The sequence below is a fragment of the Empidonax traillii genome, unplaced genomic scaffold (genome assembly GCF_003031625.1).
Source record: "Empidonax traillii isolate 1590-97213 ecotype Southwest subspecies unplaced genomic scaffold, ASM303162v1 scaffold127:size982661, whole genome shotgun sequence".
Taxonomy (NCBI): Eukaryota; Metazoa; Chordata; class Aves; order Passeriformes; family Tyrannidae; genus Empidonax; species Empidonax traillii.
Window position 1 is genome coordinate 194,605 of NW_020955320.1, and position 23,936 is coordinate 218,540.

The 23,936-nt window shown below is 37.1% G+C and overlaps 1 protein-coding gene across 3 annotated transcripts in view; it reads left to right on the forward strand.

The window, feature by feature from the left end:
- The window catches only part of SMARCA2 (SWI/SNF related, matrix associated, actin dependent regulator of chromatin, subfamily a, member 2), a 116,873-nt gene that overhangs the window by 77,647 nt on the left and 15,290 nt on the right, over positions 1–23,936 (forward strand). For all 3 annotated transcript variants that reach the window (XM_027883520.1, XM_027883522.1, XM_027883521.1), the window contains 2 exons: positions 4,873–5,091; positions 20,387–20,604. In XM_027883520.1, coding sequence (XP_027739321.1) covers positions 4,873–5,091; positions 20,387–20,604 — 437 coding nt within the window. The remainder of the gene's footprint in view (positions 1–4,872; positions 5,092–20,386; positions 20,605–23,936) is intronic.

Consider the following 23,936-nt stretch of genomic DNA (forward strand, 5'->3'; position numbering starts at 1 on the left):
TGAACACAATACTCAAGGTGTGGCCTCACCAACGCAGAGTACAGGGGAAGGATCACTTCCCTGCTCCTGCTGGCCACACTGTTCTTGATGCAGGCCAGGATGCCATTGGCCTTCTTGGCCACCTGGGCACACTGTTGGCTCATGTTCAGCCTCCTGTCGATCAGCACCCCCAGGTCCCTTTCTGCCTGGCTGCTCTCCAGCCACTCTGTGCCCAGCCTGTAGCGCTGCAGGGGGTCGTTGTGGCCAAAGTGCAGGACCCGGCACTTGGCCTTGTTGAACTTCATCCCATTGGATGGGATAGTTTCCAGGCAAATCTTCAATCCAGGCTCGAAGTTCATTCCACAGATCCCTCTCCCGAAGCACTTTGGCAACTTATTAAAAATAGCATTCTGCAGTCCTCTGAAGAATCCTTAGGGTTCTCCTTCAAGAAAAACAAGGACTAGTTTGATGAAAACAATCATGAGATCCAGAAATTGTTGAGTAAGAAGAGAACTGCTCACCAAGCCCACCTTGCTCAGCCATCTTGTCATATAAGAAAAGCAACTTTTCGTCTCACATGCAGCAAGCTACAACAGAAACTTCGTGACATCCAGAACAAGTGGTGGACCAATCTAGAGGAAAAAATCCAATTATGCGCAGATACAGGTGATTACAGGGGATTCTATGAGGCTCTGAAAACAGCCTTCGGTCCTACACACCAGGTTCAAAGCCCTTTACTCAGTGCAGATGGTCAAATGCTTCTCACAGATAAAATTTCCATTTTGAATCAACGGTCTGAATGCTTTCAGACTCTCTTCAGTACTAGCCGTGTAGTTCAGGACTCAGCAATGCAGTACATTTCACAACAACCTGTGAAAACTGAACTGGATACTGCCCCCACCATGGGAGAAACTCTTAAAGCAATACAGCAGGTGAAAATTGGCAAGGCAGCTGGGGTTGATGGAATCCCACCTGAAATCTGGAAGCACGGTGGCCAGACACTCCATGCTAACTTTCACGAATTTGTGGTGCGCTGCTGGGAATGAGGTGAACTGCCTTCAGACCTTTGTGACGCTGTCATCGTCACCTTGTACAAGAGGAAAGTAGATAAATCAGACTGCTCAAATTACTGAGGTATTACTCTGCTCTCCATTGCTGGTAAAATCCTTGCAAGAATTCTTTTGAACAGATTAATACCCGCCATAGCAGAAGATCTTCTACCTGAAAGCCAGTGTGGTTTCCGAGCCAACAGAGGTACCACAGACATGGTATTTGTTCTCAGACAACTGCAAGAGAAGTGTCAGGAACAGAACAAAGGACTCTATGTTACCTTTGTTGATCTCACCAAGGCTTTCGATACTGTGAGCAGAAAAGGTCTGTGACAGATTTTGGAACGTTTAGGATGTCCTCCCAAGTTCCTCAAAATGATCATCTCACTTCATGAGGACCAGCGCGGTCAAGTCAGATATGGTGATGCACTTTCTGAGCCGTTTCCAATAGCTAATGGTGTGAAGCAAGGCTGTGTTCTCGCACCAATTTTATTAATGATCTTCTTCAGCATAATGCTCCAAAGGGCCACGGCAGACCTCAGTGATGAAAATGGTACCTACATTCGATATCGTACCGATGGGAGCCTATTCAACCTAAGGCACCTGAAGGCCCACACTATGACCTTAAATCATCTTGTCCGTGAGCTGCTTTACACTGATGATACCGCCCTCGTCGCCCTCACAGAAGTAGCTCTGCAGCATTTAACATCCTGCTTTGCAGAGGCTGCTGAGCTTTTTGGGTTGGAAGTCAGCTTGAAGAAGATGAAAGTTTTAATCAGCCTGCACCTCAGGAAGTCTCCCATCATCCCCATATCACCATTGGTGAAACGAAGCTCAAATCAGTCCAACAGTTTAATTACCTGGGAAGCATCATCTCCTCGGACGGTAAGATTGATGCTGAAATAGACAACAGGTTGGCAAAGGCATACAGTGCTTTTGGTAAACTCCATAAAAGAGTTTGGTGAAACAAACACCTTAAGAAAAGTACAAAGATCAGTGTTTACAGAGCCATTGTACTGTCTACTCTTTTATATGGATCTGAATCATGGCTTATTTACCGCCACCACTTGCAGCTCTTAGAACGCTTCCATCAGCGCTGCCTCCGTACAATCCTTAACATCCACTGGACCGACTATGTGTCCAACACGTCTGTCCTTGAACAGGCAGCAGCCACGAGCATTGAGGCCATGCTGCTGAGAACTCAGCTGCATTGGGCAGGGCACGTCTCCAGGATGCAGGACCACCACCTCCCTAAGATCGTGCTCTATGGGGAACTTGCCACTGGCTGCCGCAAGAGAGGAGGCCCGAAGAGGAGATACAAGGACTGCCTGAAACAATCCCTCAGCCTTGGCCATATCGATCACCACCATTGGTCTACCCTGGCCTCCAACTGAGAGGCCTGGAGACACACCATCTATAACGCTGCTGCTGCTTTTGAGAACACACGCAGAATCACTCTCGAGGAGAAAAGACAACGCAGAAAGAATCGTGTCTTGTCGATATCACCTGGGGAGTCTTTCTGCTGTACCTTCTGCAACCGGACTTGTCTATCTTGCATTGGCCCTTTTAGCTATCAGCGCACTTATAGCAAGCGTGGATAGAGCCCTTCTCAAATCTTCGTTTGCGAAGCCTAGCCATGATGATGAGTTACTTGCGTCTCTGCTTCTACAACTGTTGAACAGTTACCAAAACAGAGCTGGTGACAGTAGTTCAAATGTGAGCCATTTATTTTTATTACTGCTTCCCATTTTGTTAATACTACTACAGCACTAGTGGAATAATTACTAAAAGGTCAGTATAGGCATGGCTCTTGCCTCATTGAATGTTGTCTCAAAAAAACTGATATCTCCAAAGTCAGGCTGCACAGATAATGAGTGCTTACAGACACCTGTCTTTTTAAACTTCATGTCAGTGGTTTGGGTGTAAGGAGATTTACATGATAGAAAACAAGAGGTGGCCATTCAATCCAGAACTCAAAAGATATAATTTCATCCAAATTATTGACTGAATGTACTGATTTCTGTGGAAGTAGATTTGTGCTGGTAGTAGAAGAGCTTCTGAGTATTTCTTCTTCAGACCTAGAAGGGAAGAACTAGTCCTTGAATTGAAAGTTGCTGATGAATTTATGTCTTTTAGCAGGAAATTTCTAAAACTTCATCTTTTAATATTAAATTTGAAGGCTGTTTATGTAAAACTGTTGATGGGCTTAGAGTGAAGACAGTTTTAGCATTGTGTGGGTTTAATTTATGTTTTTCATATTAATTGACATGGAAGTTTTTAGGGGAAATTGAAGAGTCGGTAGTAGGTAATAAAAATTTGAAAAGGCAAATGTAACATGCTTTGAAAGCCAGAATTTGAAATATTAAGATAGAAAGAATGAAGTTAAATATTAATGGCTAAGAAATAATTGTTAATAAAAAATTGTTTTCATTTTAGTAAACTATTTAATTATAAAAGAAAAATCTGAAAAGAAAATTTGGCAGTCAGGGCTCTTTGTCTTCCTTTTATCAATATTTCAGGTCTTGTATAGTCAGATAAAGAGCACGAAGGTAGGCTGTATTCTCCCTACTTTGATGGTACCTGTGCCTCCCTAGAGATAATACCTCTGAATTAATGCATATCTTGGATAGGGTTGTAAAAGGATGATATGTCTAGTTGGCTTACCTGTGTTGATTGCAGCATCATGCACACAAGGAATGAGTTTGCACGTAGTTGAAAATATTTGTTATGAAGGTTTACTGGCCAAAGCAGTAGCCTGTAACAATGCTACAGCCATTTCTAATGCTACTCTATTTATGTTATTTTTTTCAAATATGAAAATTAAATGCTTGGTTGCCATCTGTTTGTTTTTTCTGCTTAGCAGCTAATTACTGAGTAATAAGTACTGTATGACTCTTCCAAAGGCCTAATTGAAATGGGTATTTGTATTACCTGATTTGGGTATTTAAGAAAATGCAGATGCAATTCACAGAATCATAGGAAGCTTGATCAGCATATAGTCAATAGAGAAAGGGCAATGCTTTCCCAGCAGGATTATGAAGTATTCACTGGTGAGTAGGTCATGGGAATGTATCCTCAATATCCATAGCTGTTTTCTAAGGTAATTGCTCACCACAATTGAAATTAATTTATATGATTGTTTAATTTTTTTAATTATTTAAATATCAGCTGAAAGTCTTAACATTGCCTTCTGATGTTCTTAATACTTTACTCAACCTTATCTGATATTTTAACGTTTTGATTTTTGTCTAGTACAGCTGTATGATCAGGAAGAATTCAGGTTTAAGCATGTTGGCACTGTAAAGCTTGCACTGTAGGCAAGCTTTTCTCTGAATTTATTAATTCTCTTTTGATTCTTCTTTTTTAATACAGACTTTTAATTTTTCTTCTTCTGATACTCAGGCAGACAAAACTAGTGTGTTTTCAGTTATTCTCTTTAGTTACATAATACTAACACCTTATGGGGACATTGTGAGGGAATGATTAGTATTTGCAGATCATATACATCAATACAAAAAGCCTGTGCAAATAAGGAAGAGGTTTTTAATTAACAGAACACAGCAGTGTTCTTGTGATCTGCTTTTTGTCACTTGGCTGCTTCGTTGTCTTAGTTACTTCAGTGAAAGCTAGTTGTGGAATAGCGAATGTGCCTGAAAATTAACAAACGAACGTAGCTTCTTCTTTATATAGTTGTATTTTAGAAGTATTTAGGAGTATCATGAAAGGGAAATACCGGTGAAGGACTTGTTTCAAGTTTCAGGTATCAGTAGATAGCTAGCATTTACATAGTACACTTAATAATTGCCCTTAAAACTTCTTTATCCTTTCTCAATTCCCATTGCAGCGTATGGACATGGACCGCCGTAGGGAGGATGCCAGAAACCCTAAGCGTAAACCACGCTTGATGGAGGAGGATGAATTACCATCCTGGATTATTAAGGATGATGCTGAAGTTGAAAGGCTTACATGTGAAGAAGAAGAAGAAAAAATATTCGGTAGAGGATCCCGTCAACGCAGGGATGTGGATTACAGTGATGCTCTCACAGAGAAACAGTGGCTGCGGGTAGGTTGTGCCTTCTAGTTGGTTGGTTGGGTTTTTTAAATTTGAAATTTATTTGTTTGTGGTGGGATTTATTTTTTATGCTTTGAAGACTGCACCAGGGAAAACACAGTGTAGTAGTTAGGCCAGAAATATCCTTATTCTCCACCTTTTGCTGCTGTGTTGAAAGAGCATAAATAAGTTTTGAACTGCACTGCAGAAACTTAAATCAGTGTTTTTAATCAGGACTGATTAAATGGTAGCATTCAGTTGGGACTATTCTGTTGCCATGGATCTTGACATATTTATCACATCGTTAGACATTTTGATATGTGTCATCTTTCATGAATACATGAAAAGTTCTTTTGTGGTAGAGGAGACCAGTAATTGGTGTATATTACAACTTTCTTTGCTGCAGAAGGTGACTATGTTTTTAAAGACATAAATTTAACCCTTTTAAGAATTGGGAAATTTTCACCTAAGTCAGCTATTTCGTTTCTAAATCTTGAACATTTCTTGGCTCCACTAAGATCAAAATACTTGATAAATGATGTAAGAATTTAAGACCTGAAAGCAAAGATTCTAAACTTAACTCAGATAAAATCTGTGATTTTGGTGTACTTACGATTCTTGCTGTTCTGTGAAATACACATCTAGTGAGTAATAATGCATGTGTCTTTTCAGAGTGGGAGTAATATAGTAAGGAGCATGGTGAGGATTGATTGTTGGAAAATCTTTTCAGAACAAGGAAATTTGATAATATTGTGATTTCGAAAACTTAGAGTATTTTAAGAGCAAAACTAAGCTATGTGGGTTGAGAGAGTAAGTTTTATTGTAGAAGAACAGACAATACCAGCATGAATATACAGTGTAGTTTTTGTGTATAATTTGCTAAAGATAAGTAAAAATCTTAATCTACTTAGTTTCCAACGTGATGTTGGTGAGAGTGCATTGTGTAATACTGTGCTAGGAGCTAATCCGGATTGTGCTGCTTGGGGGAAAAAAGCTTTGAATTATACATCAACTGTAAATTTAAGCAAGTCTGTGAAACTACAGGAGTTTTATACTTGACATTTTCAAGTAGTCTGTGGAGAAGAAAAACCTGGAAACATAAACTCCTGTCTGGATTCTTGAACATTTACCTTATCCTCCAGTGGAAAGTGCTTACAGTATACTGTATACTCTACTCAAGGCCATTTTAAACTAATTTTTTTTTAGTGATGAAATACTCTGGCTGTGGCAACATAGAAGTTAGCTTTGGCTTTCATGTTTTGTGTCTTGAGTTGGCTGTAATACTTGTGTTAAGTGTTTTATTTTTTAAAATGGCAGTCCTAAAAGAAATCATCTGATCCTTCTTCCTACTGCAGGCAGAATCGTCCAGTCCTGTGTCTTTTATAATAGAAGTTTATCTGACCTGTTCTTCTAGGCATACCTGAGCAGTGAATTTAGAAGTCCAGAGGGGAGTGTCTTTAACTGTTTGACTTTCCCTTACATTGTACCTGAATTTTCCTGTTGGAATTTAAGCTAATTGGTTCTTGTCCTAATCACTGCTCATGCAGAACAACCTACTACTTTTGGTGTTTTTAACATTTTGTGTCATAGAAGAGTTGTCTCCCTGTTCAGTAAATTCGTAAGATTAACAACCACTGCTGCTTATGCAGTCTTTCCTCACAGTTCCTGTTTTCTAGGTTTCTTGATTGTTTTCATTGATTTCCCCTACATATAACTGGTGTCTTTCTCTGGGTTTGGTTGAAAGCTAGATATCAGAATTTCAGATGCAGCCTCATTTGAATAAGAAGGAGGAGTTCTTTTGTATAACTTCTAGGATACTTATAGCTCATAATCTCATATTTCATTTTCCTAACATGAAAGATATTGACTCATGTTACATTTTTGATCCAGCACAAGATCTTAATCCTTTTCTGTGGATCTACTTCTTGCTAACTTTTCAAAATCATGTTTCATATAGTCACTCTTTCCTTTCTGGTGAGAGAATTTAGCATACACCCTTGTTGAATGATGTCCGAGTTTTCTTCGCCAAAATTACTCTGAATTTTAAGCCTATCCTTAGATGAACTTCTGGTCAGCTTGGTGGTGTTTTGAGATTCAGTAGGCATACCTTCTATTCTGTCTTTCTAAAGACACTAAAAACACTGAGAAGTGCTGGACCATTTGATAAAGAGTCATTAAGGACTACTCTGAAAACAATTTTTTAGCAGGTCTCCATGTACTTGATAGTGGTTGTTTTCATTGTTTGCTTCCGAGTCTGTTTTGTGAGGCCAGGTTAGAAACCTTGCTAGTGAAGGTGGTACATATACTAACCCTTTTTCACCATGGCTTTTTTTTCTATAGAGAGAAATTATTCCCCCTTCTCTCTATTGTGTTCTTAGGAATGTTTTCAAATTAGCTGAGTTCCCTAGGTTAGATTGCTTCACAGTGCATGTGCTTACTCTACTGTATACGTAGTTTAACATGCTTTCTAGTGCCCTTGAGAGCATGTTGAAACAAATACAAGAGTAGGAACTACCAACACTTTTTAGACTCCTTTCGGTGGAATTACATTTATGGCATAACACTGCTTATGCACATTCAGAATAAAACTCCTAGTTGGGTAGATAATGAAATGTAAGCAGAGTTTTCTGAGGTTTTTTTATCTTTTTTCTCATGTGTGCAAAACGGAGTTCGTCACACCCGTTGGCCTTTCAACAGAATCACTTTTATGTCTTCTTTGAAGGTGTTTGATTTTTCTGTAATGACATCTCTAGAAGATGTCATAATAATTGTTTACAATATAGTCAAGGGAATATTTAACTGTAGAAGCATTTTAAAAATAGCAGTATATAGTTTATAAGCGCTTGTATCTTGTGGCTTGACACTGTAACTCTAATAGTCTCATGCATATTGCATGAAAACTGTAATTAATTGTTTAATGTTAGTTTGGATGCAGCAGACTACTTATATCAGTAGTTTGCTGATATAAGATAGGAGCAGTAAGTTCTGAATTGACTGATACTTTAATTCGTAAGATACCCTTTTAACCATGTTCAGTCATGCTATTCTCCAAAGGTAGGTCTATTTTTATTGCAGTGTTACAGAAGGAGATTTATTGAGCAGCAGCAAGGGATGCCCCTTATTTCTTTCTCTTGCTGTGGCTGTTGCTACAGCTTTATAGCTATCTTCTCATGGGGTTTTCGGAAAAAAACTTTGCATTTCTGACCAGTAAATTAGTTTCATGGTGTCAATATCTATTCTTCAGCTGTCTCTTGGAATTGACTAGATCTTTTCCAAGAAGTTTTGCCTCATTCAGCAGACACAGCTCTTGACTGTGAAGATAACTACTTGCCCCTTCTCAGGTGGACTCTGAACCTTCTGCTGACACACCCAACAGTGAAGAGTGCAGTTCAGATCATGGCAATTCCCCACAGGGTCTGCCGTACGCTTCCGGGTCTGTTTGCATGCATGTATACTGACAAGTATGTCAGCTCCCTTCTTGCTGGGAGGTCAGGTACCTCAGTTTGGAAGCACGGGATGAAGTAATTACAGAAGGCGTATGATCATAGACAGCATTTAGTGAGATTGTGCTGCTGACCTGAACAACCTTACTGACAGCCTGCCAGGAAATTTCTAAGACACAAACAGCCTTCATCACTAGCTGTCGCTGCAGCCTGCCGTTCTCTAACTTTTGGCATGACAACCATATTTCCTTAAAAAAAAAGGAAAAGAAAAGTAAGGAGGAGGTTACTTCCTGATTCTACAAAGCATTTCTGTTCTGGAAGTATTTCATGCTCTAGCAGATTCTGTCCCTGCACCACTTCTAACAGAAATGCAAAATACTTTGCTGGATCCCGTGGCTTATTATTTTATAGAGGGGTCATCTCCTTAAGAGCTCTATTGCCTAGACAGGTTTCAGGAAACAGAGGAATTTTTTTTTTGCGTAGTTACAAGACCCTTAGGACAGTTACATCTGTTTTCAGCTTCTCATGCAACTTAATTGCTGGCTAGGCGATATGAATAAAGTTTTAGTCCCTAGTTGTTCAGCTGATTTGAAGTAGCTTTGCACGTTGCCCAGGGAAACATATCTGAGTACAAAATTAGCAATATCTTATTTACATCATGCAGCCATGCAGAAGTCATGCTTGTTTAGCTGATCTAAAAATTGTAAGTGAAATTCAGACATTTGGTTTGTGATTAGTCAGTCTTAATTAAAGAAAAACAATGCTGGCTTTCACACATACAGAATATCTGATGAATAGTGTTTAACATAATCATGACAAATTTTATTTGTTTATGTTTATTAACTAAGGTTATGTTGTACAATAAACTACTTAGCTGGAAAATTGAGCACGTTTTCAAATGTTCTCTCATCAGCTGGAGTTCTACATAACTCTGATTTTACACACTCTAATAGTCTGTTAGGTTAGGTTTGGCAGCAGAGAGTAAAGCTGGGCCAACTTGTTGCTGCAAGTTGGTATAAATTACTAAAAGTTTTTCAAGTGGGTTTGTGTTTTCTGAGAAAGCTTCACTTTTATGTTTACAACTTTAGAATCAATACTGGGAACATATTCTAAGACCTGGTTTTGTAAACTGTGATGGTGGAACTTGATTTTACAGTAATCTTTTTTAGATACTGAAATAGCTGAATGGAAAATTAGCATTACATTCTATAATTGTTTTAGTCTATATTGGAGGCTGAAATTCTGAGAAGGAGAAAAAACTTTTAACCCAGTGCATAGTTACCTGAATAATTCAGTTCATGTACATAATACCCCAGCACCCTGGTTTTCTCTCTTCATTACTCCTCCAGACCATTTTTTGCTACAATTGCAAGGTTTCCTGACTTGCTGCTAAACCTATTTTAACTGTCAAGTAGGTGGGTATTTGCCCAGGACATTTGAAGAAGGTTCCATTCTGACCTAAACTCTGCTCTGCAGTATTGAATTGCAATTCCAATTGAGTTTGTTAAGCTGTAGGGGAAAACAAGTCACATTTAAGAGACTGCCACTGGAGGGTTACAAAGTCCACCATCCCAGGATATTGTCTGTTTTGTGACCAGCAATCATCAGAATGTTCCAGGTACTCTATTCTAGTGTGCAGTTCAAGGCCAATAAGTTTTATGCACGTGGAAGCTGATTTTTTGAAGGATTAGAAAGTTGGACATGACTTTAGGGCCTTATTTAACCAAGTCATTGTTATGTTCTGCATATTACTATGTATTTTTTATGTCCTTTTCATGAAATTCAATTCAAAATCTACTTACAGGAAAAAAAATAGGTAGTTTTAAGTTCCAGTGAAATTGAAAGTTATGAAGCAGTTTAGATGAAAGGAGGTTTTCTTGGCTTTTTATGGATGAGAGCGAATTTAAATGCTTCTGCCTGATAGCTTCAGTTCTCTATTTTGGCAAGACGTTTCATTAGTATATAAAGAAAAGGGCCTGATTTACACTCTGGGTGACTTTCTCAGAATGAGGAATCAGGATCAAGAGTATTAATTTTGGAAACTAAAAATTCTTCTTTGGAAACTAAAAATGTTTCTTCAGTATTTTGGAGATATTCTCCACAAAGTAATTTTTAGTGTTTGAAATACATTCTTTCTGTGAGAAAGACCTCAAGTAGGAAATCTGAGTAGTTCTTAATAAGGAATACCTATCAGTAAAACATTGCTGTATTTTCATAGTATTCTTTCTTTTTTAGTCTGTGATTTTGACTCTACAATGTGACATGTAAAGTACTGTAACAAATACTGACATAATTTCAAGTGGAATTGTGCATCTGTTCCCCTCTAGAAAAATTGGAATAGTAGTGACATATAAGTACCTTTCTGTATCTTTTAAAAATGTGAGGAGTATTGTTAGTATTAGACTAAAATAAACTTCATTGTCTTTAAAATAGCTGTAGTTTCTGACATACCAAGTTTATATAGCCTGGAAGCTGTAAGCTAAAACTCTGGGGTTTAGGTTTTGTTGTATTATTACTGTTGTGAGTGCAAATTTTTTCCTAAAAAAAAATAGGTCCTGTGGTTAAGATGCCAGAAATAGTGCTCAAATCAGCTTCCCAGAGAAGGAGAGAGTGAGGGGAGACCTCATCGCAGTCTGCAACTTCCTCACAACAGGGAGCAAAGGGAAGGCACTGACCTCTTCTCTCTGGTGACCAGTGACAGACATGAGAGAATGGCCTGAAGTTGTCAGGGGAGATTTTGGTTGGATATTAGGAAGAGATTCTTTACCCAGAGTGTGGTTGAGCACGGGAACAGGCTCCCCAGGAAATCACAGCATCAAGCCTGAAAGACTTCAAGAAGCATTTGGACAGTATTCCTGGGCACATGGTGTGATTCTTGTGATGGTTCTGTGCAGGGCCAGGAGTTGGAGTCAGTGATCCTTGTGGGTCTCTTCCAACTCAGGATATTCTTTGATTCTGAAACTAAAACCTTAACAACTATTAAATAATTCACAAAATCTAGAAGAAAAGAAGTCTGCATTAAAAGTCTTAAAACATTATTGTTGCTAGGGGTATATGGCAATGGAACAAGAAACAGCAAATATTTTAGTACTTGGCTGCACTGCTATGTTCTCTGACATGCATGAACATAGTATGTTCATTACTATGTTCTCTGACATGCTTTGGCAAGTAACAGTGATAGATGATATGCCGTAGCTAACCTTTTGTCACCTATCAAGTTTTGAATAAAGACAGTACATTTTCATATGTTGAAAAAATAAATTAAAAATAATTTAAAAAATAAATGCTGCATTTGCAACATGGGTAAGAACTTATCCATGCCTTTCCAAGTATATATTGTGGCTGAAGTATTTATTCACTCTAAGCAAACTGAGAGACCCTTATTATAGAAGGCAGACCTGAGCAGGTGATGGGAAGCTTCACACTGATGTATCTCATACAGCAGGCATGACAGGAAAAAGTAATTCTTCTGATGGATTGGCATACGTATACAGAGCTCTGCTCCTTCTGTAGAACTGATAGCAATTTGTCTCTTATATATAAAGTGTGAAAGAACTGACATAGCAAATACAGAAGAAAGGGGAAGTTTTGGACTGAATTTCTCAAAAATTACTTAGGCTACCCTTAGGCATGTCATGAGTGGCAGTTAACTTCCTGAGTCATCTTGAAGTACTTTGTTTGATGAGTACAGTAGTGTACGTCCTTACTGTAGTAGTAAAATTTTAATCTTAAAAAAAAATCCCAGAAAAACTACACAGTAAGCACAACCATGTAATTTTGTCCTGTACTCTGAAATCATCGTGTTTAGAGTGTTAACAGATTACAGTTTCATGCGTATCCATTATATATCCTTTTCAGTTGCACCTGACAATGTAATAAAACATTTTTAGCTAGATTTCAAGCTCAGAACTAAGGACCTTGTTGCTGCTTACAGCCTTACTTTACTTTTTTATAAATGTACCTGTAGTTTACTATACTATGCATTATTCTGTTGGGAAACTTTGTGTCTTCTTAACTCTCATTGGCCTTTCAGGAATCTTCTTTGCATTGTTCAGTTAGCGTTTGCTTAAGTAATAGTTATTACTTTTCAGACTGTGATTTGCATTGCAGTTTATCCCAGAAGATCAAAAAGACCTTCTGGACAGGTGCTGTTCATGTTAGATTTTTACTTTTAGGCTGTGATATGCATCTTAAAGGGTCAAACTGTACTGTAAGTCCTGCCACAGTCAGGTAACTGCAACTTTAGAAACGTCCTGAAGACATGGAACTCACTACATCACTGAGCATCACGAAATGTTGTTTTGGTATAAGATACATTAAAAATACATGTAACCAAACTTTTCTCAGCAAGTTATTCAAAGTTTGACTTAGTTGCATTTTGTGTAATCTTCATCCAAATTCTTCTAAGTTATTAAAAAATTACATTGAAATTGTCACAAATGGCTATCTCCTACTGTTTATTCTCTAAACACAGTCTATTTCTATAAGCAAAACTTCTTCCTCTGTTGGTATAGGAAGTGAGTTTTCTAACCTCTTGCCGTGTATTTTTCTCATACCTTACTCTCTTACGTGACTCCTATCCTTAATTGCCTCAGAGTACCTACTTTAATAATGATAGATTTCTAAACCCAATTTCCCATGCTATTGGAAAAATCTTAAACTTGTTTTCTGTGAATAAGAAGACACAAGAAATCTATTAACATCCACTAAAAAATAATTAAACTATAATGGTTTCTGAAAGCTGTTCATTTTTTTTTTTTTTTTTTTGCTAGATACTTTTATCTGGTTTGTTTTGAGGGTTTTTTCTCTGTTTTGTTCCCATTTAGCTATGTTGCACATTTTAAACTTGTAATAAAACATGACTGCTGAGAATGCCTGAATGTACTTAAATATAAAAGAGAGGAAGAACATACGAGAGAAAATACTTAAAGAGATGACTGCTGGCAGGAGTTGAGTTTACTTGACATGCTTAAAGATGCTGATTCAAGCTTTGTACTATAAGCTGCTCATGTTGTATTATTAAGTGCAGTAGTGTTTCAGGATACGCATAAAATTTATGCTAACTTGTAAAATAGAAGTCTTTTCTTAGTCTGTTCATCTCTTGATCAAAAAGAAAGAAAACTTTTACTATTTTTTCTGGCCAGTTAGAAGGCACCACTGAATATCTGCTCACTTGAAAGCCAAATAATTCCCTTATTCTGGGGTTATAGATTTGGCTCAAAATTAATGATTCCACACTGGAAATCTGCTAATCATCCCTTTGTGTTTTAGTCCTCAGCTGTGGTATTTCCATAGTAAAAGAAAAAGCATCTTGTTCTTTATAGGAAACATTCTACTAAGACATGGTATCCTGCTGTATGTTGCCAGATGTTGTTGTTACTTCCCCGAGTATGTTCCAGAACAAGAGTTTGTCATGTCCGCTTACCTTTTCCAGTGCTTGGAATTGTCAGCTTTATTTTTACCATAGGAAAAGATGCCTGTTGCTGCAAATGTTTGCAATGTTCACTGCAAGTGAATGTCCTGGAAAGAGCCAAGACTGTGCTTTCTTTGTAAAGAACTGATCTGGTGAGGATATAAACCCTGTCTTAGAAGAAAAAGGAGACAAAGTTGTTTGGATGAAGAAGGGCTAAGCCCTGGAAATTTTTTCTAAATAAATTTAAAAATCCATTAATTTCCATTCTTAAAGATTGAAGCTTGAGAACTTTTTCATAAAGAATTAGTTGTTAGCATTAAGAACTGCAAAACATCAGCCACACTGTTAGTCTGCAAGGAGGTGACATTGTAAAGTAAAGATTTCCTACCTTTTTCCACAACAGAAGAATGGCATGTCTTTTAAAGAGATAAATGATAAGGAGAAAAAGATAAATTAACATTGCTCAGAATTACTCAGAAACCTGCAACAGTAACAGTATTTTGTGAAATACAAGGTAAACGGCAACAGAAAATACTTAAAGCTGGGAAGAAAAGTTATTCCTTGTATTTATTAGTGGTCAGATATAGATGTGTTTCTGACTGGTTTTTGTATGCATGATCTCCCATCTGAAATAAACAATGACTTACCTGACTGGGAGACAATAAATCCCTTACTTACATAATATATAAATAACTTACATTCTTGCATGGTTTTATCAGGTCTTTTTGGCATCATCTTTAAGTGAAAATGCAAGAAAAAACTATTTATAATTTGCATTATTGCTCTCCTTAATGTCTAATTATATATAGGCAACTAGAGTTTCAGTGCAAATAATTTTAAAATGCGAAATAGAAAACAATCTATCTTCTCCCACTTCTTAAAATGCAAGTTTCAGTGATGTGAAGATGCAGACCCTGATTGAACACATGGCTGAAGAACTCAGTGTTCATAATTGGTGGAAGTTCAACTTATCTGAGAAGAAAAATTGATATGTTTCTCTAATAATTGCATTTTATTCGAGTTTTTTTAAAAAATAATACCTTTGTTTCTACTTAAGTGTTGGATGGAGACTTTCCGGAATATTCCTTATGTGGAAGAGAATGAGTCACCAGCAAAAGCGAGGAAAAACTGGAAGTAGTCACGAGTTCTTTGCTTTTGGCAGATTTTGGTCTACATTCTGTTTTAGTTTAGTCCCAGCAAAACTAGTCTGGTAAATCTGTTGTGCAGTAATATCCATCAAGGAGTTAAAATAACTCTTCATCAGTGCTTAAAATTATCTTCAGATATTTAGTCATCGCACTGTTGATATATCGAGTATCTTAAGCCCTTTCATCTAATTGTCAAGAGTTATGGTATTCTTCACAGTCTTTATCTATAGTATACTGACCTCTATGCTACAGCATAGCAAGATATACCTGCAGTGTAAGGGAGCTTGCTCTAGAAAGCCAAGAAATAATTCTAACACATGGAAATTAGAAGCAGTCCCAGATATAGGAATGCTACCATTAAAAACTAAGCAAGAGAGCTGGATTTTGAAGAGATTATTTTAAGGATGTGAACGTCAGGGTAGAAGGTTGAAGTCTTCACTGGCCAGATTTAATCTAAGAAAAAATGTAAAATGAAGGGTGGTAGGGTTCCAAATAAACAAAGTCAGAGGAATAAAAAAAAAGGAGGAGAACTTTTCTTGGAATATCAATGGCATTTTCCAAGAAGGATTATGTTGAAGAGAGAAATTGGTAGGGATAGGTAGATGTCATTTTGGTGCTTTCAGTGTTTATTATTAGCTGTCCATAGGGTTCTTCTCTTCTGTGTGGTAAATGGGAACTTCATTTTGCAAAACAGTCATCTCTTGTTCATTACTGCACTACTGACATGTTTTTTGGTTTTAAGTGCTTAACAACCCTTAAGCTTAGTGCCTTTTGGCCATAGTCAGTACAGTGCCCAGTTATTTGTTGTTCCCAGAAAAGCTCATTCTTTCAGAAACTTTGCATCATTGATTTAATATTTATGTTCAGGGAGCTGAGAAGGTAATTTGTTTTTTCTGTTCACCTATGTTTTATGTGCTTTCTATGGAAACATTGAGTTTGATTAGCATACTAGCAAATATCTTCAGATGGTAATAGCTGTAGTTATCTTCAGTCAAAGGACAATTATGTATTACAGTGTTGTGCCATCTAAACGAAACAGGCTTGGACAACAAAACTGATTCTTATTTTAAGATGAGCACCTCCACTGATTCACTCTGTGGCCACACTTGAGTGAAATTATATTAAAACTCATATAAGGCTTCATGTGAAAATATATTAAAACTAATATAAGACCTGCTCAATTGTTGACTTGCAGAAGGTAGTCCTGAAACAAAACTCAGAGCTGTAGTTCTTAGTGCTTATTTGGGTCTGTAATTCTGAATTGAAAAGGTATTCAGTCATGGGGCAGTGTCATGCTCTCCAGAAGAAGTTAAGAATACATTTATAATATCCTGTCCTTCAAAGGGAGAAGCAAAATAGTTAGCATTTCATCCTTACTTTGTGGTTCTCATGTGGTATATCCTTATTCACTAAGAATACTTTCACCTCAAAAACAGCTGATTTCCTTTCTGAAGGGAAAAATGTAATTGCAGGCAGCAGTAAGGAAGGCAGACTTTCTCAAAAGTAACTTCTACTTGCCTCCTGACAAATACATTTTTGTGCTGGGGAGGTGGGGGCTTCTATTTGGAGGAACACAGTTTAATTTCTTTAATCCATGATCAGTGTGCTCTTTCTTAAAATTCTGGTGCCCTGGGAAGCCAGTGTGCTCTTACCTCTTTAGCTGTGAAATTGTTTCATGCACATGTACTAGTTAAAACAATAAGAGAGAGTCAGAAAAGCAGGAACATTTTGTCAGTACAGAACTTAATATGGGGTCCTCCAAGGTGTGTTTGCCTTTCGTAAGGTGCTCAACAACTTGCAAAGTTTGACATTAAATTTTTACAGCTTTCTTCCAAGAAAATGAGATGTCCTGTTGGATGTCAGCGGTGTCCAAACTTTATTTTTAGTGTTTCGTCCAGTTTCCTAAAGGGAAGGAAAGTGTTAAATTTTTATTTGTGTACTGTTTTCCTTGCTGTTCACCTCACTAATCCAGAGACATTTGAGCATGGGAGATGTCTGTGTTATTTTGCACTCTCACACAGCCCATCATCTGTCAGGAGCTGGAGATTTGTGCCTAGGATTTGTATCATTATCATACTGATAAAGGTTCGGAAGGGCATTGTCTTTGGTGTAGTACTTAAGCCCCAGAAAAGTAAGCTTTTCTAACAAAGAACTCAGATGAATTAGCTTAATAAATATTTTGATGCTAATACACACATGCTTGGATCATGTGTGTAGACGTAGGCACAGATCATTAATCTGTCTGCTGATAATTAATTTATGTGGTATGGTTTTAAACCATCTTTTGAGGCAGAATAAATCATACATGTTTAGTTTTAAATATATTGTTTATATACAAAATACAAATCTACTACTTGACAACTAATGTTGAGAGTCATAATAGCAAAATTTTTGTACTGCTGGTAATGTCACACTGATTTTCAAGAGGGATCACTGAGTTTACATTCACACAGAAGTTTCGAAAGCTTAGTATAAACTGATACTTTACTGGTTCAGTAGAAAGTTTAATATCTGTTTGCAGATCTGTAGTTTGCTAGGAATTCATTTGCTACCTGCTAGTTACTAATTTTAAGAGTGCAAGAGTATAAGTTACTTGACTTCAGGTTTATTTTTATCATTTTCTTTACTACATTGCTATATGTATTATTTAAAAAAAAAAAAAAAAAAAAAAAAAAAAAAAAAAAGAAAAACTCAAGAACACACTAACTCCCCCCCCAAAAAAAAACCCCACCCAAAACACTTTTCACTTATCTTTTGTTTTCATGAATATTTATTTTCAAAAATATTGCCTACTCCAAGCAAGAATTTTATGCAGAATTCTAAAATGAGATGTTAGTAAACTTTGTGATGACAGGACCACTGCAAATTTTTTTGGTGGTAGAAAATCTGTCAAGCAAACAGAAATATAAATACATTGTAGTTAATTGAACGTTTTCTGAAGGACAATAAAATGGTACCAAAGTTAACAGAATGATAACTTGGTTTGGTTAAGGTTTTTTTTTCTAATTTCTTGTAAATCGGTATATATTTTTTTTATCAGTTTCAATAACCCAACCTGATCTGTTCACTGCAAAGCAATAGGAATACATTTTCTGTAATAAATGCATCTTTAAAATGCGTGCAGTCTATTTCAGTTTTAAAATCATACGTGAAGTTTTCTAGTTGTGCTATAATTACTAAAGTGCTAACAAGGATCAGTAACTGCCTGGCAAAAAATCTGGCTTGAATGCCTGGAATAATAAGGGGAGAAATATGATAAGTAGTTGTCAATATTAAAGCAGGCTGAAGGAGGAAGGCTTCGGGCCTTGTAGTAGGTAGAATGAAACAGCAGATTTCAGTATCCACAATCCTTTCAGTATTAAATTTTCAGTGAAATAAAATTACTTGTATATGAAAACATAGCCTTTCCCCAGCTCTCTTTTTTTTCCTGATCAGCTGATGAAGAGACTAGCAGCTCGCTGCTTTGCTGGCTTGTTAATTTTATCCCCACTAACTGTGATTTCCGATAGTCGGCCTGCTGATAGTGGTAAGGTAAATATCCTTTTTCATTGCCGTCTTGAAGATTCAGTAGAACTACATCACAGGCATGTGTAGGTGTGTAACACATCCAGAGTCAGTGTTCTCCGTGTTTCAGTGTAAAACTGAGTGCTTGAGGAGAGCAGTGACATTAACTGTTGACAGCCTTGCATACTGTATTTATTATTAGCTTTTCTAGCTTCCAAGATATGCAGAGAAATTTCCTTTTCTTAATCTTTGTTAGCCTCAGTGGTTTATAGCGCATGTCCTGCTTTATCCAGGTGAATATTAATGAATTTGTGTGCAGGGGGTTTTTTCCTTCTCTTTTCTTCCTGACTCATTAGATCTCGAGCCTCCTTCATACTATTTATCTGAATGCTGTGGAAGCACGATGTAAATTGTCTTTTGATTATTAAGGCCTAGTTTCAGACTGTCTCTAAGGATTCTGCATTTGTGTTTGTTCTCTGGATTTGCACATCGGAGGATGCATAGGAAACAGATTTTAAAATCCCCCTGGTATTTTTAACATGCCAGGTTGTTTTGTGTTGTGCATCAGGTTTTGTTCATGAAACGTTTTTGAAGAGACGTTGTACACAGTTGAGAAAAATTACGTCTGGGCTGTAATCACTTTTTAATATTGATTGCTGTGCTCACATGATCATAAATATTAGCCATGTTTGGTGCTGTGGAGAAATGAAGGTAATTGCCTTAGGATTAGAGCTCTTTCAGCTGCAAGAAAGGATTGATTAGCATTTGCATGTACTCAAGGCAATATTGAGGCAAAAGCAACAAATATCAACATCAGTTATGTTCTGAGAAAGCGTTAATCAGAAAGCATTAATTTTAAGATTTTTTGTTTCATTTTTTAAAATTTTAATTTCAGTTATGATCTGGTATTTTTATTTCTTTTCTTTTGTTGGCTTTCTCAAACCAAGAAAAGTTCAGCTTCGTGCTTCATAACATGGATCTGATAATGTGTGTGAACAGGTTCCCTTTATTCCTAGTTTGGTTTTTTGTAGCAATTTTTTTTATCCCTCTGCGTAGAGCTGCTGTGTCTGGTTAAAAGCATACATCCAGGTAATTGAAACAAGTGTTCAGTGTCTGTGACTGTGTGTGCAGTTTGGTTTAAGGGGTGGGTTGTTTTTTTCATTCCCATGTTGTGAGTACTTTTTACTGTAAATGCGGTACTGTCAGTGCTTCTACCTACCTCCTGGTTACTATTCTAGAAGAAAATGATACATTTTAGAGATGGTTTTAACAGACGATTTAAAAGTTGCTTAAAAAATTTGGAAGAGGAGTTGTTACTGCATGAAGTATCCCTGTGTTGTTTCTATGCACAAAGAATTGTGTGTGAGCTGGCTTTGGGAGCTAAGCACAATTTAGATTATCCTGTTTGAAACATGTGATATCAAAGTCTGTTTGGCATGGAACTGTGTAACCCAGAACTAACACAGATATGAAAAAATTGATGTTTGTTGTACACTTACTGAGACAATACCACAGGCTGTGATTTGGTGTGGAATTCAAGGTTCAGATGAACAATGCAGCTATTTAGAGAAAGGACAGTGGGATTCTTAGGACAAATTAATGTTTAGTGTCTCTTTGGTAGCCAACAACTCAGTTTCTTGTACTCCTATTTGTAAATAAACTGAATATTTTGAGTTGAATTATTGGCATCCGGTGGAGTTGCATTGGTTTCTGTTGTTGGTTTTAAATACAGTTTGTTATTTACCTTTGCAATATCTGTTTTGTTTAAAAATCATACTTTTTGAATCCATGGTTGTCAGGCAATTGAAGACGGCAATTTGGAAGAAATGGAAGAGGAAGTTCGGCTTAAAAAACGGAAGAGACGAAGAAATGTGGATAAAGATTCTGGAAAGGAGGATGGAGAGAAAGCAAAGAAAAGAAGAGGCAGACCTCCTGCAGAGAAGTTGTCACCCAACCCACCTAAACTGACAAAACAAATGAATGCTATCATTGATACTGTGATAAACTACAAGGATAGGTGAGCTTAGAGACAATCTCTATCTATTGCATGTCCTCTCTCCCTGATATCGCTCTCTATGGTTTGTAACAGCTTCATTTTTTTCAGTCTTTGGAAAGACTTGCTGACACAGCTTTTCAGATAAGTTATTCCACTTAGGGCCTGATCCTGGAAGTTTCAGGGTTTTTTAAGACCCATCTGATAGAAAGTTGTTGAAACACAATTACAAAAAGCAAGCATAGAGCTCCTGCTTAGGAGTAAAGTCATTCTGCTCAGAAGGTGCACCTAAGAACATTTAGCTTGAGTGGGATTTTCCTTCAACGCAGTGGTGTAGCATGGGTTGAGATTAATCTTTTTAAAGACACAGCTACAGATTTATTAATGCAAGTTTACATGGGTCTCACCATGACTTAAAAGACTGCCCAAAATATGTGGAGCACAATGTCAGAGCTACCAAAAGAAAAAGTATAGTACTTCTGAGCATAATATGTTGTCCACAGAAGAGACGGATGCTTGTTTGTCAAACAATTCCCGTTTTCAGCATAAAAAAATTCTAGATAGCTGGACCTCAGGAAAAAGTATTCCTTCTGATCTGAAATGCCATCTGAAGACTTCTGTTTTGCAGGTTTTCAAATCAAAAAGCATCTGTGTTTTATGGGCAAGAAATTGAGAATTCATAACATCTTTGAGTCAAACTTGATTGGGAAAGTTACATTTTAACTCAGCTTCTGTCTGTCAAAAATCAGTAAATCGCTCTCATGTACTTATCCCTTCTTTGCTATACATTGAATTACTTAAGTCATATAAACACCTATTATAAACTAAATTAATAATAAATGCATTCAGAGAAAGTCAAGAAATGTTTGTATTAGGTGACCTGCACAGGTGTAATGAAGTATTTTTTGCCTGTAAACAACTTTCAGTCTGTGACTTTAAATGGTGACTTGCACTTTGCCCTTTTTTGCAGCTGCTGTTCTGGCTCTGCCTGTACAAGGGTGTAACTTGTGTGGTACTTGGCAAAGCACACTGCTGTGATGCATGACTCTTTTGGCACGTAACTGTTACAGTGAACCTTTCTGTGATCTGTAGGCTCTGAAGTTTATTGGAACAGCATTCACAGCAACAAACATGATAAGCAGGAAGCTGACTACAGTCCTAGTGTATTTATCTGGCTGTGACTCCCAACTAATAACATACTGAGAAGGGAGGAATGTTTAAGTTCAAGTATTCCAAACAGAGCTGCAAGGATTTTGGATTCTAGGCCTTGAACCTTGTCCTGATGCTAAGCACTTCTCATCAGGTTGCCTATTTTTTACTTTTAAAATAGCAAAGTTACTTCTGCTAGCCTCCAGTAGGGGATAGCTACTGCTAGTAACTGATAGTTACTGAGGAGGTTAAAGATTTTTGCCTGATGTTTGTGCCCCAGAAAGTTCCTATTTGATTTCTGTCAAAAAAATTACCCACTGAGCATACTATCCCTCTCCCAGGAGCCCACATTTATGCAAGACAGACTGTTCCCAATTTAAAAACTGTATGAAGCTCTATTCTGTAAGGAGTTAAAGATGCCTGTTAAACTGAGGTGTTCACTGCTATGAGCTATACAGAGGAGTTCCAAGTTTCTGCATTCTTATTTTTTTTTTGTGAGCTAACATCAAACCGCTCAATCCTGTGAAAGTTGGGACAGAACAGAATTACACATTTAAGCATCAGGAAGCTTCAACGTCTTAAAAATCTTTTGGACTAACTTTGCTTTAGAGTTCAATTACTATTATCAGGATTTGCAGCTTTAGAATTAAGGGGATTTTAGGCACTGGAGCCCTTCAGCTTTGTTGGGGGTTCATGTTTGTTCAGCTCTGGGCTTTTGTGTGTGTGAAAGCAATTGGGGCAAGTATAGAGGGACAGGTTAATTGGAAGAAAAGTAGGCCATGAGCTTCACCTGGGGAAAAAAAATGGTTTTTCCTGTATTTAGTGTTTGAATGCTTGAAATCATCTTTGTCTTTAGCTAAAATTTTCAGTGCTAATAGATGATTCATCTTTACTTCATGATAAGTCTAGAGGGCTGATTCAGACTTTGGAGAACTGACTGTGTCCCAAAAGATGGTCATGTGATAGTCATCCAAAATCTTACTGACTTTGGCCTGAGTTACTTTGTCAAAACCAATTCTGCAATCTTTAGTAAGTTTTGTTTCAGTTTAAAGGGCAGCATGCAAAAAAAATCAAAGGAATACATTACTTAACTAATAAGCTCTGCATGCTTTAGCTCATGTTTTCCCTTGCTCTTGAGAAGAGTTCCTTGTAAATACAGAACGACTTCTCTGTTCTTATTAAAACCTTTCTTTAAAAAAAAAAAAAATTAAAATCCATGGTGCTTACAAAACTCTGGAGTACCAGTTGGCTGCTTTTTGTGGTGACACTGTATAATGTTTGTGCAGGGAAGGATTCTTTGGTTCTTTCCTAACTGTTGAGTACTTGACTTGTGTTGTAGGCATCTGGGGACAAGTGCCATCCTTTCCTTCCTTGTTTAAACACAATACAAAAAGATAGGCTGGGTTGTCTTTGTCAAGGAAAGCTAAAGGTTACAATAATACAAACAATATAAGCTCTAGTAAATTGAAGTTTGAACTAAAGAATTATTATGTAAAGATCAAAACAAGTTTAAACAGACATATTAGCAACAATTGAGGTAAATGTTCAGTGTGGGAAAATGCAGCATGTGATTTTTTTGAAAAGGAAATTCAGAGGTAGTTATCCAGGTGTTTGTACACCTGAGTTAAAGAACTCCATGCAAGAGAGTGGAAGTTAGCATTGATTTTGGTTTGCTGTTTATCTTTGTTGTGTCCTTAGTGCAATTTTAACCTTTTCATTTAGATTTTTCTCTTTTATGTAGTACAGTATAACTCAACCTTTTCCCTTTTATTCCCGTCATGAATCCCAAAATTACATTGATTTTAATGAAACATTACATTGACAATAAGTTTAATAGTTCTTAAAAAGCAATTTTTAAGTAAAAGCTGATTTTCTTTGGATCTTTCTAGAGAGCTAGGAATGTACTGAAGGAAAGAAAATTGCAGTGAAATTTGACTTGACCAGCAGCCAGCATTAGTTTCCTGAAATTACGGTACCTGGGATGTGTACCGTATAATTAAGAAAATAGTTTAAAAAGAGAAGTACAAAGATGCAAGGCACTGTGAAAATGTTCAGCTTGGGCTGCTTAGATGCCTTTGGTTTGAGAGTTGTTGAGATCTTTGTCAAGTTGACTATACTTGCATCTTGCAGCCTGTTTTGCTTTGGATTCCAGTACTGGGAGATGTGCTTCAAGTTTTTCTTCGTGTTGATAGGCATTTCTTTATCTT